This window comes from Solanum verrucosum, unplaced genomic scaffold (genome assembly GCF_900185275.1).
Source record: "Solanum verrucosum unplaced genomic scaffold, falcon-dt-bn FXZP01000229.1, whole genome shotgun sequence".
Lineage (NCBI taxonomy): Eukaryota > Viridiplantae > Streptophyta > Magnoliopsida > Solanales > Solanaceae > Solanum > Solanum verrucosum.
In genome coordinates this window covers 5,510,364-5,527,090 of record NW_026020011.1, presented here as the reverse complement: position 1 = coordinate 5,527,090, position 16,727 = coordinate 5,510,364, and the positions used below count along the sequence as shown (strand labels likewise).

General features: G+C 35.8%; 1 protein-coding gene and 1 pseudogene across 1 annotated transcript; both read left to right on the top strand.

The window, feature by feature from the left end:
- On the top strand, positions 1 to 9,830 carry LOC125820373 (AT-rich interactive domain-containing protein 6-like). Its single transcript, XM_049499805.1, has 13 exons — positions 1 to 627; positions 832 to 968; positions 1,056 to 1,095; positions 1,516 to 1,568; positions 7,065 to 7,110; positions 7,659 to 7,751; positions 8,373 to 8,495; positions 8,600 to 8,651; positions 8,836 to 8,908; positions 9,082 to 9,148; positions 9,240 to 9,305; positions 9,378 to 9,470; positions 9,726 to 9,830. Exons 1-13 carry the CDS (start codon positions 1 to 3, stop codon positions 9,828 to 9,830), a joined length of 1,575 nt encoding a protein of 524 aa, XP_049355762.1.
- Positions 9,831 to 15,297: 5,467 nt separating this feature from the next.
- Positions 15,298 to 16,727, top strand: part of LOC125820372 (AT-rich interactive domain-containing protein 5-like) — a 6,898-nt pseudogene continuing 5,468 nt past the window's right edge.

Below are 16,727 nucleotides of genomic sequence, written 5' to 3'. Positions count from 1 at the left end.
ATGGATAAGGGTGATGTAGAGATGCGGGATGCTGAAACAAATGTCCCTGCTAGTGATGTCCTTGTGTCCAATGAGTCATTGGTCAAGTACGAAAACGGTGTTAAGACTGGCAAAAGCAATGCTGAGGACAAGACACATGATCAGAGTGATTCAAAGGGAGATGACTTGAAGAATGCTAGATGTGAGACAGAGGACGAGCTCAACTTTAAGAGTCAGCCAGAGGCACACAACAATGTGGTGCTGGAGAACAAAACACCTACTGTTGATGCTGGAATGGATGATATGGTAAGTGGCTATGTGAAGTTGACAGATGATGAAGTACAGATTATTGACGAAGGAGAAGTGAATGATGTTCATCAGAGTGAGAAAATAATATGTGAGGTCAATCAGAATGGGAATAATATGCTGGTTGATAGATCAGAGGACCCTCAGATGAAGACAAATGCTACAACTGTTACCACTGATGGTGATGCTAGGTCGGACGAGTTTCCGAAAGTGACAATCGAAGTTATGGATTCTTCTATTGGAAAAGCGCCAGAACCAGCTAGTCTAATGTTTCTGATCAATCCTTCAACTGCAAATGATGGACAATATAGTGGGGAAGCATCTGGGAATATTTCTGCAATGGTACATACTCTAATATACTTTTGGAGTCATCTTTGCTGTGTTATTTGGTTCTTGGTAATTCATTTACAAGTACTAAACTTTTAACTATTTGAAATTGTTAGAAGCCAATTTTTTATATAGTGTGCATGTGGAGCTTATATCCGATATTTTTTTTTTATATAGTGTGCAATTGTTTTTAAAATGATAATTTATTTTCAAATTTAGATGGTTGATGGTGAGGATGATGAAGGCTCCCCTGAGGATCAAGCTGCGTTTATAGGAAAACTAGGCACCTTTTACCGGGAGAAGGCGATGGAATTTAAACTACCAAAGTTTTATGGTCATCCGCTTAATTGCCTAAAGTAAGTGTATCATGGTTTATCATTGATCTTTTTTATTTTCATCTTGTTCCTGGTACATATTATATCTTGTCATGTTCTTCGTGCTAGGTTATGGAGATCTGTGATCAGATTAGGTGGCTATGATCGGGTAAGCCTTTTACTCCGCACTTATATTTTACTTTTTTTTAATTGAATCAAGAACAACAGAGGATATTAGTCACTTCCCCAAAATGTCCTCAGCTAATCAGAAGCAGTGGGTCAACAATCGAGTGCAATAAGTCAAGGAATTATTTATGGATTAACCATGATCTTGTTTACACAGCCGTGTGTAACGCATCCCTGGAGGACTATGTTTCTCTTTCCAAATTCTTAATTTGTTTTTAAGAAATAAGCAATGTAGCTCCGTAGTTTATAGTATAATTAAAAAATTCAAGCGATGGCTGTGTATTTTCTTCTGTTACTAGGTTGATTAATTAATAATGCAATGTGCTATGAGTCTGTGAGATGAATTTTATGTTATTCCCACGTACTTTTGATGGTGTACTATTAAGCTACTTTATCTTTGTAGGTAACTGGATTCAAGTTGTGGCGTCAAGTGGGAGACTCCTTTAATCCTCCCAAGTGAGCATTTAATTGGGCCTGGTTATTTCTGTTTTTTCTGGCAACTTGATATGAATATTTCTCCTTTACTCGTCAAACATCAACTTCCCCCATATATACTATGTAAGGGAGATGTTGTCTGTCATTGTTTTACTAATGATGTGCCAAGATTTTGAAGTTTATTTCTGTTGTTTTGGATATGAAATTTTACGATATATTTTGGGTAGATGAACAATTGTTCATGAACTGTATAAAACCTTAACAACTACTCCCGTTGTTTCAAATGTTTGTCTGGTTTTGACTTGACATAGACTTTAAAAAAGTAAATAATTTTTTTGAATCTTGTAGCCTTGGATCAAAATAGCACTTGGTCCAGTTATTTTACTTAAAATTATAACAATTTTTTTGAAATACAGAATTATATGAATTAGAGAGAAACTCCATGAAAGGAAAATTAATGATTCATATAAATCGCTTAGTGGGAAATGTCCCGAAGAAATCCAACGAGTAACATAATCTTGTTATATAGAAAAGAGCAACTATTGCCTTTTTCTGATGAATCATATAGTTTCACGATTTCATTGACTAAAAATGTTATCAAATGAATGGTAATTACTGTAAAAATATGGCACCTGGACACAATTCAATCCCAGTTCATGAGAGGTGGTTTGTCCATTTCCATATAAAGAGTCCAATTTCTCATCCCTCTTCCGATGTGGGATTTCTTAACATTCCCCCGTACGTGCAGACCTCAACTAGAGCGTGAACCGTTATAAATGGGGATCCAACATTGGTGAACAATAAACTGGGATGAATCTAACTCTAATACTATATAAAGATATGACATCTGAGTCTACCTCACCCTCAAAAGCTAGTTCACAAGGGGAGCTTTGTCCAATCCATATAAGGAGTCCAATTTCCCATTCCTCTTCTAATGTGGGACTTTTTAACAATTACAATTGAAATGATCCAAAAGGAAATGTTAGTTAATGTATGCTCAAGGTTGAAAATATCATAAAAACACTTTAAAAAGAAGAGTCCCTTAATTACATAATTTGAAATGGAAATCGAGAATTGAATTCATTATAAGATCTATTTATCCTTTTTAGAAGATAGTATGCTGCCACTTGGACTGGAGCCGAGATGCATTAGCACTGCTTCCTAAGAGCAGTGTGTCTACCAATTTCACCATAGCGGTCTGTCTTGAACTCATAATAGCATATGAATAAGCAATTTTCGAAATTTAGTAAACTATTTTAGTTTAGTAATGACTAAAATAGATCAATGACAATAAAAAGTTGTTTAAATAAGAATTTTAGTGTAACATCCGACAATTTGAAATAGCTTTGAAGATGCTTAGGTTTGGATATTATTTATTATTATTTTTTTTTTGGAAAGAATTTTAAAGTTTTGGAAATTTTGGCTAAGTATGGAAAATGTGAATTTTTGGCCAACTTTGAACAGCCATAAATTCTATCTCAGGATGAGTTAGGTGGAATTCCAGTTATGGTTGCAAAGTTCGTGGAATGATCTTTCTAACGCCACCGAGTTTGCTCAATTCCGAGTCCGTATGAGCGAGTTATGTCCATTGAAAGTTGGGCAGTTGGCAAGGAATCCGTCCGGGAATCATTAAGGGCATTTTGGTCTTTTCCCTAGCCTTTTATTTTGGTTATATAAATGTGTTAGGCTGATCATGTTGATCAGTTTTACCATTTTAAAAGGAGTGAGAGTGAGGGTTTTGAGAGAAGAAGAGAAGAAGAAGAGAAGAAGAGGAGATCAAGCAAGGAGATCATCGTGGATTTTTCGTCGGGGGTGATCCCTATCAAGGTATGTGAGCTTTTAGTGTTGGGTGATCCTTTCCCCCACATGCCAAACTCGTTTTATTTTCGAGAAAAGAGTGATTGTTGTGGTTGAAGTTGTTAGAGTTGTTAAAGTTGTTAGTTGTTGAAATTATTGTTGGTATTGTTGTTGGTTGTGATGTTGAGATTCTTGATGATATGGGACTTGTTTCCGGTTGGGGTTTTGAGTTGAAATCTATTGAATGTTGAGGGATTTCATGTTTCTAAGTGATTGGGGTTGGAACCCTTGAAGTTAGAGAGTTTAGAGTTGGAAAAAAAGAAGGAGAAAAGTCGGGCTTCTTACATGAAACAAGTCCGTGTCGCGGACTTGTTCCCTCTGTGAACAAAATCTTCCCCGCGTCGCGGACAGGACGCGGACTTCACTGTTTTCAGAATTTATTCTCAAAATTTTTCTTAAGTTTGGTTGTTCCAAATCATTCCTAAATCATTCCTAAACATCATGAGGTCCTTCCAAACACCAATCAAGTCCTTGAACCCATAATCCAATTCAAGGTGAGTTAGGATCAAAGTCAAGTGAAGTTAGTTTCCGATTCAAGTGAAGTCAAGCTTAGAAATTAAGTAAGTCCAAGCAAGTCTTTAAAGCTTTTCAAGAGTCTTCATTGAACGTTTTAACTTCATTCTAAGGCTCAAGTTCCAAGTTAAGTATAGAGTTTCAAGTCAAGCAAAGAGTATAGAGTTTCAAGCTAAGTAAAGAGTTTCAAGTTTCAAGTTTAGTAAAGAGTAAAGAGCTTATAGTTTCAAGTCGAGTAAAGAGTATCGAGTTTCGAGTTAAGTCAAGAGTCAAGAGTTGAGTTCATTTCTCAAAAAGTAATTAGGGAACTAAGTATTTCCCAAGGAAGTTTATAAGTGTTTTCACATCTAAGTTGAGAGGAAACGGAGATTTTCAAAAGAGTTTTGAGAAGTTTGGGCACTATCTCTTTTAAAAATAAAAGATGAGTTTTTCAAAAGAGTTTCTAAAATATGATTAGATATGACAAATCGAGTATGTCATCAATGTTTAAACAGTATGGTCTCTAGATATACCATCAATGTTTAAGCAGTATGAATATCCCGAGTCATCAATGATCATATAAAAAAAATATGGTTTTGATTTGTTCTTTTTAGAAAGAGTTTTCAAGTGCCTTCGGGCTAAGTTTTGAGTAATTATCTCAACTAAAGAAAGATGTGTTTAAAACACTTATGAGCTAAAGTATTTTTGGGAGTAGTCTTGAGCACCGAGTTGGGGACACGAGTTCATATTAACTCAACTCTCCATAAGAACCATGTAGCCAAACATGGGATTTCTCGGATCATACTTTTTAGATGATCACGAAAGTTAAGCTAGTGGATCCATTAAGCAAAAGTTAAAGTAAGGTCCTATATCGATGGCAAGGTATAGGATGGTCCTTGGGCAACGTGAGGTAAAACGTTGTATCACCACTTAGTTTCATAGTGGTGGTTATCGGTTAGAGAAACTCCCACCGCAGTAAAAAGAGCTTGGTTCCTCGATAAGTTCTGCTTAGTATGGATGGGGGTATGGGACTTCATTCATGCATTGCACAAGTAGACTTTGAGAGGAAGCATGGTATTTTCATGATATTATAAATATGATTTTTATGTCATGTTTTAATAGTTTCAAAGGCTTTATATATTGCATGTGTCTCATTGTTTTATATTAAGTTCAGTTATTCTTGAGTTGTACAGAGCCAAGGTAAGTTCTCTTTTGTATCCTTTTTCAAGCTTAAGTTGTTTTTAGCGGTCCAGCTCGCATACTCGTACATTCCATGTACTGATGCCAGTTGGCCTGCATCGTTTTATGATGCAGACGCAGGTACCCAGGATCAGCATTCTGCACGCCGTTGATCCAGTGAGCACTCTAGAGTCAGGGGTGAGCCTCATTGCTTCCAGAGGGCTCAGTTATTTTGTTCTCTTAGTTTTGTTTATTAGGGTGTTGCGGGGTCTGTCCCAACATCCATCTAAGTATTTTAGAGGCTTCATAGACAGTCAGTCAGTTAGTTTTGAGTCTCTTATCTATGTATATATGTAAGTATTCTATTTTGAGACTCGAGTTGCCTTTTTGGCCAGATATGTATCATTTAAGTTGTTTATGTCTCTGCATAGCACTGAGTTATTCTGTTGAGTAGGTTTCCGCTGAGTTAAGAAAGTCAGGCCAAGGGTTCGCTTGGGGCCAGCAATGGTCTCCGAGTGCCGGTCCCGCCCAGGGTGTAGGCTCGGGGCGTGACATTTAGGTTGAAGGTTCATTTTAGATTTGAGTTTAGATAAACCAAAAGATGCGTAGAATGTACCAAAATTTCCTTAATCTTGTGGTCTTGAACATGTCATGTGAGTTGTGACACGTTGAAATTAAGAGTCACCAAAAAAGGGAAGTGGCATTCTTTTCTTTGAACTTGGTAACTTTGGAAGGAGGCATTCTTTTTATAGCGGATAGAGTATTAAAACGACTAAAATTGAAAATACGAAGAAAACATGAAGTGCTTTTGCAAAAATAACAACATAGATTCCAACATCAAGCTATAAGCTTAGTTGCTCGGACTCTACTTGTGACACGTTGAAATTAAGAATTGTTAAAAAGGGAAGAGGCATTCTTTTCTTTGAACTTGGTAACTTTGGAAAGAGGCATTCTTTTTATAGCGGAGAGAGTATTAAAACTACTAAAATTGAAAATACGAAGAAAACATGAAGTGCTTCTGCAAAAATAACAACATAGATTCCAACATCAAGCTATAAGCTAAGTTGCTCGGACTCTTCACTTTTGGTGCCATAGCCATGTCGACACGACATAGGTGTGGGATCCGTGTCCAATTTGGTCAACCGATTTTGGGTGCTTTGACCAAAATCTATGGGGGTAAGTGTGGACAGTTTTAATGATTGTCTGTAATCAATACAAAAGCTAAGGTGAAATTGAAGAAAATGAAATACCTTTTATCTAGAAATTTCTATGTCACTCCTTTTCCGTTAATCTCCTTCCAGATTCTCCTCAAGTTCTCCCGTAATATCTCATAATTTAGGTTTTCTAACTCTTCTTTTAGATATTTTATTATTTTATTATTTTTAGGCTAATCCCCGCACCCGTATCCCTACATGGACCCATATCCCTGAATCTTAAAAATTAGATCATGAAGGATCCAACATCTAGATCCGCACCCGTATCAGACACCCGCACCGAGTCCAAGCTACTTAGGCTATAAGTGCAGAAACATACACCGCATTAACAACAAACAACATACCCAAAGAATGTTGCATCTTTCTTTCTGTTAGGTCTTGGTCAAATATAGAGGACCAGGGATCTTATACACGTATCTGAGTGGTGGCAATTGGTTCTGGAGTTAAGCACGCAGGGACTTGAAGCCTAAAATATTTACAGATGCTTATGAATAGAGAGTCTAGACTTTATGAGATACTGACGGGATGCTTCCTTATGCTAGATTTGCTCAATGTGAAATGAGTGTCGATGTCTGATGTCTCTATTTAGATGAGTAACTTAGAATAAAGAATGGGGTTGTAATGAGCAAGATATCTTTTAATGCTCAAATAAGATAAGAATTTACTGGACTGATAATCAACTGAATATATAAGACAATACCAATGCCTTCTATCAACTATTATACGACTTTCTCTAAATGCTTTTTTTTGGGGCTCTGATAATCTTCTTTCTCAGGACTTGCACTACTGTATCTTGGACATTCCGCGGCTTCTATGAGAAGGTAACCTGAAGTTCTCTTCCTTTAATAGTTATTAGCATATTTTAACTACTGTCCACCATGCTGCTAATATTTGGTAGGTGAGTTTCTGGGAACTGAATTATGTCGCCTTGTTAGTGGGTAGGTGGTTTGCGATGTTATCTCTCATGTGGGTTGTATGGAAGGAGAGGGGGAGAGTGTTTGAAGGGATAGAAATTGATTTTGTAAATGTAAGGATTAGCCTTTTTATCTCTAGTTTCATTTTTGGTGCACTTATGAGGTCTTTTCACATAGATTATTGAATGTCTTTTGTAGAGGACCATATTTTGGTATAGGTTCTCTATTTATAGGTATTCGGCTTGTATACGGGATTTTCCTCAATCATTAACAAATTATTTAACCTTATCAGAAAAATTGGTGGGTGCTTTGTGAAGTATCTTGAATAAAGAACTTCATCTCCATGCATCTATGCTTATATAGTGATTTTGAATAGAATTTGTTCTAAAAAGTTATCTCTCTCTTGCTTTTTTTTTCTGTACATTCTATTATCTGATGATTTCTCTGTATGTTAGTTACTTCTCCAATACGAAAGGCATATGACACAAAACGGAGAGCTTCAACTTCCTATTGCTCCTCCTCCTGGTTTTTCGGGTGTTGACAATGAGGTAACGCTGTGTTTACATTGTTGTTATGTGATGTATCTTCACATCTGTTGTATGTTGTACACCTTTTAATTGATATATGGGGAAGCCTATTACCCTAAGTAGTTGAATCATCGACGTATTTTGACTTTGATCAAGTTCTCAAAGTTGATCATGGAGATCCTTCTTTAGTTGACTTCGACGGAAATCAGTATGGCCTTACTTTGGGATTAGGGCCACTTGGAAAAGACTTTTTTTAAGTAAGGAGTAACTCGATTTAAGATTGTCCTTATATGGTTGTGCCCATGTTTAGCTTAAGTTTCTATTTGTTATTGTACACAATGTATAATTATTTCTTTGTTTTTATAAAAAAAAAACTAACTCCCACATGCATATGGTCGACTATTTTGAAGGAAAGGAACAACAGTTGCTTTGAAGACATAGCTAACTCAATTTTTTATCTCACTTGTAATTACTACAACACTTACTTAGTACTAGCTTTGTATGACAATTACCTTTCTCTAAAAAGGACATGTAGCTAATAACGAAAAGTGAATTCATTGTTCAACTAGAGTCCAGAGGCAGATCTAGCTTTTGAAATTTATGGGTTCCTACAAAAATTAACTATTTAAAGTAATTTTGCAGGGAAGTGGTTACCAAATTTCTGCATCAGGAAGAGCAGTAAGAGATTCAGCTGCTCGTTGTAGGCTAGGCTGGCAGGAGCAACACCTTTTTGGTTATGGTGAGGTTGCTGAGCCAATTGTAAAGGTCTGCTGCTGAATCCTTGTAGAGGTCTTCGGGCATTGATTTTCTTAAGTTTGATATGTCTATTGCGATGTACAAGTAATTTTGGTGTTTTTCATCTTTTATAGGACAGGAGTGCCAACAATACGCCAAAGCATGCGAAGAGCCTAAAAACTAGTGGTAAGATTGTTCGTCAATTCTTTGCCAACTTGACTTCGTCATATATCTCTATCATTGAGCTGTTGTCTCCTCACCATTTCCCACTATGAAGTCTGGCACTCTCCGAGAACTTTAGTTTTTGCTTTAACTCGTACTCTTATCAAAAAGGAATAGTGACCGCAGCAGAACTTCTTGTTGTATTCAGGTTCTCTTAAGCACCAGGGACAAAATGAAGTGGAGCACCCAATGAAAGCTGCAGAAACTGAAACATTTAAGCTGTAAGTCGTACTTTATCTTGATCCTTTCTTCTAATGTTTTTATCTTGTACACCAACAGTTTTTATCACCCAAAAGAAAAAGAGTACTAGGAACTTCAATAGTATTTCTCTATCTCTCTCTGTTTTTGGTTCCTCCGTTTCTGATGTAAAGATAAATTGCTTTCCATCTGCCAGGTTGGATGTCCAAGTTGTTGATGTTGGACCCCCCGCTGATTGGGTGAAAATCAATGTTCGTGAAACAGTAAGTTCCTCTCAGAAGTAAAAGAATTAAGAACCTCTAGATTATGCATTCTATTTCTCTCATGTGATTTGTAATGATTTTATGCAAACAGAATGATTCCTTTGAGGTCTATGCACTGGTGCCTGGGCTTTCACGTCGTGCTACTTGTTTCCATCAAGTGCATTCAATTTGTTTTTGTCTTTTTACACCATCTCAAAGCTCTAATGCCCTTATTTCTTGGTAAACATAGGTACAGGTTCAATCTGATCCAGCTGGTCGCCTGGTCATTACCGGTCAGCCAAACCAACTTGACAATCTTTGGGGTGTTACTGCCTTCAAGAAGGTGCACACCTTGCTATTTGTTTTACTGATTTTGACTTTGATAGAGTAATTCAATATGTGCCTTACTTGCATATTTTTGGACTGGTAATTTTCTTTGGTAAAGAGAAACTGTCATGCAGAAAACTTGATATTTCTTCAATGGATCTGAAACTATATCATTGTTACGTTTCTATTTGTTGATCACAATACTTTAAGAAGTCTACGACAATCAAAAGGTTCTCCATTTGTAAGTTGGCTGACATAATTTTTTTTTCAGGTGGTCACCTTACCTGCTAGAATTGATCAGCTTCGGACCAACGCTGTTTTCACCCTTCATGGGTGTCTTCATGTACATGTGCCCTTTGCGCAGCAAAATCTCTGAGTTGACAATGCAGGAGTATTGGTAGTTGGCCAAAATTTTGAATGCTTGGCCATAGTTGTTTAGTTGTTGTTGATGATACTGTGGGTCAAAAACTTTGAATGGCCCAGATATAGCAAAGGAGGTATTTCGGCTTCAGCCGCCCCAGTAGAAACTTAGAAGGCTTTTCAAAGACAGATGGATATGTGATGAACATAGCTTGGAGTAGTATGTTGTCTTGATACTGAAACGTATCTCTCTTTTTAGTAGTTGACAATTCTATTATAATCTCGAAATTATTGGCAGACACATACTTTCTTGAAAGTTCTCTTTCAGAAACACCATTTTGAGTTTGAAAGTTAAGCCAAACAGGGTCTTGGTATATAAGAGACCTGAAGCTGAAGGTGGTGGAAGATGTTTATGAAAATATCAGTAACACCACCTTCATTGTTGAAGACTCGTATAGCATCGGTAAGTAGGTAGCTTGGAGTATTTCTCCTTTCAAGCTCCTTGCATGTGGTTTGATTGTTCGATTTGTCGGGGGGTCTCTACTCTGATCCCATCCCATCTCCCATCCACCCCCAAAATCTTTTTCTTTTTAGTTAAGCCTAGCCTACCGTTTCTTCTCAACATTAGGAAGATGACTGTGGAGGAGATTTGCTTGAGAATGGAGAAAAAAGTCCAGTTTTGGAGGATGAAAATTGCTTATTTGGTAGCAGGAAAAGAAGAAACTTAAGGAATAGTGTTACTTTTTGGAGCTGTCTGGAGAAAGAATTGGTTCTATCAAGGGGGAGTAGATTATTTAAAACGTATAGGAAGGAAAGAGAAAAGCTTGTACGGAGAATATTCTGTTGGGACTTGGGAGCATCACCCCTAGAAAAAGGAAGTAGATTATTTTAAATGAATAGGAAGGAAAGAGAAAAACTAGAATGGAGAAAATTTTGTTGTGAGTGTCAACTTTCAGAATGGGCCCTGCAGTGCGGGATCTGGATTCAGTCTGAGCTCGAAAAAATAGTAAGGACATGAATGCACTTTTTAGGTCAGTCTGATTACGGGATGTTTTGTGTACTTGAGCTGTCCTTTTGCAATATTGTGTTTATTGCTTCACTTTTGATAATTGCAATCCAAAGGGAAGTGATTGTGATATATATAAGCGCATCATATTAGGAAGTTCTCAAACAAAAAATTGGAAAAGAGAGATGGCTATAAATCTCAAATAATTGATTAAACTAATACCTATTCCGTTTAGTACTTCAGTTGCGTATAATGTTAATCCTGAGCCTTTCGAGCTAAAAGTTCAGAATTTGGGCATATGACATTTGCACAAAGGTTACATTTTTATGGAAACAATCCATACAGTTTTGGTATAACAATATGTGTAAGTACTAACTCTTAACATTGGCCAAGCTGTCTTTACTTACAACTCCACTTTTTCTCGAGTCGTCATAATATATACCTTAACCAGAACTTGAATTATGTTCCTCTGTGAGGTTTGGAAGATCCACTGTGCTGATATCAGCGACGATGTTTGCCATTCAACAACTAGAAAAACCAGAAGCTCAAGCCAAAATTTGTGATATCGCGGTGGCTATTATGTTTTCATATTAATCTGAAAGAAGAAACAGCCTGCACATTGCAAGAAACTTCAGACATTGATTCACTCGAATATAACATCAGATTACATGACTTCCTTAACAGTAATTGCATAGAATCCGCACTTAACAAACAATAAGCAATGAAGATTTCATGGACAAAACAGGACATCGCAACATAATATTATCAATAAAAAACTTATTCACACGAGTGATATCCTTCCTGTGATCTAACAGAATCTGTGATACTAAACAGCCTTAGAAAGGAAATGACGCATATTGGTAAAACTGTGAAAATATATCCGTCAAGCCCCAAAACATTTTGCAAAAATAGACAATTTCTGGTGAAAACTTTGAGTTAATATGAAATGTGATGCAACTTCCTTCAACATATCAGCACATTCAAACTCTTAAATGAAAAGCTTGAGTGTGTCATTGATGACACTGTCTCGTGAGAGACAAATGAATAGAAAAATTTATGTTTGGTTCGAGAAGGGAATATTGAATCCAGGATTCAAAATCACTCACAAGCTTGGAAAGAAATGAGGAGAATATTTTCTGTATTCAGAACATCACTCATAACAATCCACAATGAAATGATGGCGCCATTATATGGAGTTGAAAAAACATGAATTTGTATTTTATTCATGTAAGCTTTTGCAAAATCAGAATTCGATTATGCCTTATATATATCTCGCGTGCAGGGGGAGAGAGGCAAATCCACCTCTTTCGCCTTTAACCCCATTTCTCATGTATACAAGCACATACTTTTTATTTCCTATATCCCTTTACAAAGCCTATCGAAGTTTACAATTCCTTATTACGAAAAAGACAGTTCTTCCTAATCCACGAGGGACACTTTCTTTTGAGATACTATAGACATTTTTGTGATGCATATCTTCACTCAAAAAATGAGCAAACACAAAACAGTATGTGCTTGTACCTAATTGATCCTCCATCTCACTTTTTCCCTTTTTCCGTGATGGAGAAAAGAAACTAATTTCAACGAGTTTTTATAGTGAAACTTCTCTTCTTCTTCTACAGATCACAAATTCAGATTAAGTAAATGCACACGCATGCAAGTCAAACCTCTTAACCCCTTCCAGTCCTAGAGATATGATTGTAATTAATTCTCAAACTTCTCGTCAACGTTTATATGGTTAATGCTTCCTTTAAGATTATCTAATCATATATATAAGGAACTAAAAATTGAAGAGCATGAGAATTTCTATAAAAATCCTACTAGTAGACAAATATCCTTCTCCTCCCTCACCTCTCTCACATCTCGCTTGCCATTCTCTATCTCGCCGCATCTCAGTATCCCGATTACATGCGAATCACATCAAATATATTTATCTAGTGTGATTCACACATATTTGAGATACATAGACAAATTTTGTTCGCCTCCTTCATGTTCTTACTCGTCTCTTTCGCTATCTCAGTATATCTGGAAGCAAAAATATGTTTCTAGGTGTATCTACTTAAAATCTGATATGAAATTATTAATTAATGAGACAAAATGTAATTTTTTCAAACTATAGAGACAACTAATAAATATGGTAGGAATGTTATCTACTTAGATAGTTTCTCCCTTTTAATTTGGTAAATCTGTTAGGTTTAGGGCAATTGGCTGAAATGAACACCTTTTATTATTTAGAACCATTACAATCAAGTAAAGTATAGATAAAATGAGAAGAAATGACCATTCGGCTATTTCTGTTACCAAAATTTTAGCTAAAATTTGGGAAAAAGTACAAGTACCTCCTACACTATGACTGAAATCTCAGATATGCATCTTAACTAAACTAAGGTCCTATTACCCCAAACTCATTTGTTTTGTAATTTAATACACCTTTTGTCTTACATGGCACACTCCATGACTCCATGCAGTTGAGGCGCGCTGGAGATGTTTGGCTTACGTGGCACACTCCAAGTAAAAGGTGTATTCTTAAAATTACAAAAAATGGGCTCAGGGGGTAATATGTCCTTAGTTTAGTTAAGATGTGCCTTTGGGATTTCGGTCATAGTCTAGGCGGGTACTTGTACCTTAACCTGCTAAAATTTCAAAATTACTAAAACTAGCCAAACCTTCTACTCTTCTTCCTTCCAGTTTCGCCATTAATAACTTCTTTTCCTTCTTTCTTCCCCCTCCTCCTCTTTTTTCTTTTCATGCGTCTTCTTAGTTGTTTTTTTCCTTTACTTTGAAATTTGACGTACTGTAAACATGAATCGTTTCGAGCAAATTATATATCAAAAGACTTGAAACATCGAGAGGATTTCATATCTAAAATTTGGGACTATTTAGAGATGAGTTTGAGTTGATCAAGATTGACTAGTCAATGTATACTTCATGTATAGTCAATGTATACTTCATATATAATTAAACTATATTTAGTTTTTTGAGTATATCGTCATGTATAGATACACTGTATTAAATAGTCGATACTCATTATATACTTTATATGACTTTTAACAAACTATATTATATATATAATAAATGTATACTTTCAATGATTTTTTAATTATATGACTATATTTATTGTAAACTAATTACTAATTTATTATATATAATTGAAATTATTCCTAAAATATATTAAAAAGACCAAAATAAAACATTACTAGTAAATTAAATACCATTTTAGTCATTTTCTCAAAAAGTTTCACATAAAGACAAAATAATTAACTCATATCCTACTCACACTCTTCAGTTACTTAGTGCCAAAAAATATTTGAAGAAGCAAAAGCCGCCATTGGAGGGTTAAGCTCACGATCGTTTCCTTCTTTGTTAAGCTACTTTGCTTCATCAACCTCGATTTAGATTGCAGATTCCTACCTGTTACTGAAGTTGATGGATTCCTGTAGGTTTTTTTACTCACCGACATTACTTTTTTTATCTATTGAACCTTGCTCTGATTTTGAATAAAATGATAAAACTAAACACATTTGAGATGTGGATGAAGTTTTGATTTTTTTCCGGTGAATTGATCGGTGGGAGGACCTTTTTTTAGTTTTCATTCTGTTTAGAGTTAACATAAGGGGATGAAAAACATGAAAAAAAAAATTCTGTTTGTTTTTGTATCCTTAATTCTGTTTTGAAGAAACTAGGGTTTGGTTTTTTTTTTTTGTGTGTTTTGTGTGGAGGAATGCATGCTTTTGCTAATAGGTTTTATATATGAGGGAGTTTGACCATGAAAATTGAGAGAATTTGGAAAAAACGAGAGTACCTTTTTCGCTCCAAATCACTCGCAAAAACTCCACAAAACAAACAAGATTGGCCATAAAGAGTTTCTTTTCTTGTAAAAAATTGAATTTGAAATAAAGGTATGAAATTTGTAGAGAATCATATAACTAGTGGAATGAGTGATGCATATCAGTTTTTTTTGGAAGTTATTTCTTCCATTTCCTTTTCTTTTGGGTGCTTTTTCTTGAGGTGATGAGTATTAGAATGCCAAAATTTGATACATATGATATGTTGCCTCATGTGACTAGTTGTCAGAATGGATAAGGGTGATATAGAGATGCAGGATGCTGAAACGAATGTCCTTGCTAGTGATGTCCTTGTGTTCAATGAGTCACCGATCAAGTACGAAAATGGTGTTAAGACTGACAAAAGCAATGTTGAGGACAAGACACATGATCAGAGTGATACAAAGGGAGAGGACTCGAAGAATGCTAGAAGTGAGATAGAGGACGAGCTCAACTTTAAGAGTCAGCCAGAGGCACACAACAATGTGGTGCTGGAGAACAAAACACCTACTGTTGATGCTGGAATGGATGATATGGTAAGTGGCTATGTGAAGTTGACAGATGATGAAGTACAGATTATTGACGAAGGAGAAGTGAATGATGTTCATTAGAGTGAGAAAATAATCTATGAGGTCAATCAGAATGGGAATAATATGCTGGTTGATAGATCAGAGGACCCTCAGATGAAGAAAAATGCTACAACTGTTACCACTGATGGTGATGCTAGGTCGGACGAGTTTTCGAAAGTGACGATCGAAGTTATGGATTCTTCTATTGGAAAAGCGCCAAAACCAGCTAGTCTAATGTTTCTGATCAATCCTTCAACTGCAAATTCTGGACAACATAGTAGGGAAACATCTGAGAGTATTTCTGGCAATGGTACATACTCTAATATACTTTTGGAGTCATCTTTGCTGTGTTATTTGGTTGTTGCGATAAAATAATTCATTTACAAGTACTAAACTTTTAATTATGTGAAATTGTTAGAAGCCAATTTTTTATATAGTGTGCATGTGGAGCTTATATCCGATATATATTTTTTATATAGTGTGCAATTGTTTTTAAAATGATAATTTATTTTCAATTTTAGATGGTTGATGGTGAGGATGATGAAGGCTCCCCTGAGGATCAAAGTGCATTTTATAGGAAAACTAGGCACCTTTTACCGGGAGAAGGCGATGGGAATTTAAATACCAAAGTTTTATGGTCATCCGCTTAATTGCCTAAGTAAGTGTATCATGGTTTATCATTTGATCTTTTTTATTTTCATCTTGTTCCTGGTACATATTATATCTTGTCATGTTATTCGTGCTAGGTTATGGAGATCTGTGATCAGATTAGGTGGCTATGATCGGTAAGCCTTTTACTCAGCACTTATATTTTACTTTTTTTTAATTGAATCAAGAACAACAGAGGATATTAGTCACTTCTCCAAAATGTCCTCAGCTAATCGAAGCAGTGGGTCAACAATCGAGTGCAATAAGTCAAGGAATTATTTATGGATTAACCATGATCTTGTTCACACAGCCGTGTGTAAAGCATCCCTGGAGGACTATGATTCTCTTTCCAAATTCTTAATTTGTTTTTAAGAAATAAGCAATGTAGCTCTGTAGTTTATAGTATAATTAAAAAATTCAAGCGGTGACTGTGTATTTTCTTCTGTTACTAGGTTGATTAATTAATGATGCAATATGCTATGAGTTGTGAGATGAATTTTATGTTATTCCCACGTACTTTTGATGGTGTACTATTAAGCTACTTTATCTTTGTAGGTAACTGGATTCAAGTTGTGGCGTTAAGTGGGAGACTCCTTTAATCCCCCAAGTGAGCATTTAATTGGGCCTGATTATTTCTGTTTTTTCTGGCAAGTTGATATGAATATTTCTCCTTTACTCGTCAAACATCAACTTCCCCAATATATACTATGTAAGGGATGTTGTCTGTCATTGTTTTACTAATGATGCGCCAAGATTTTGAAGTTTATTTCTGTTGTTTTTAATGTGAAATGTTACGATATATTTTGGGTAGATGAACAATTGTTCATGAACTATAAAAACCTTAACAACTACTCCCGTTGTTTCAA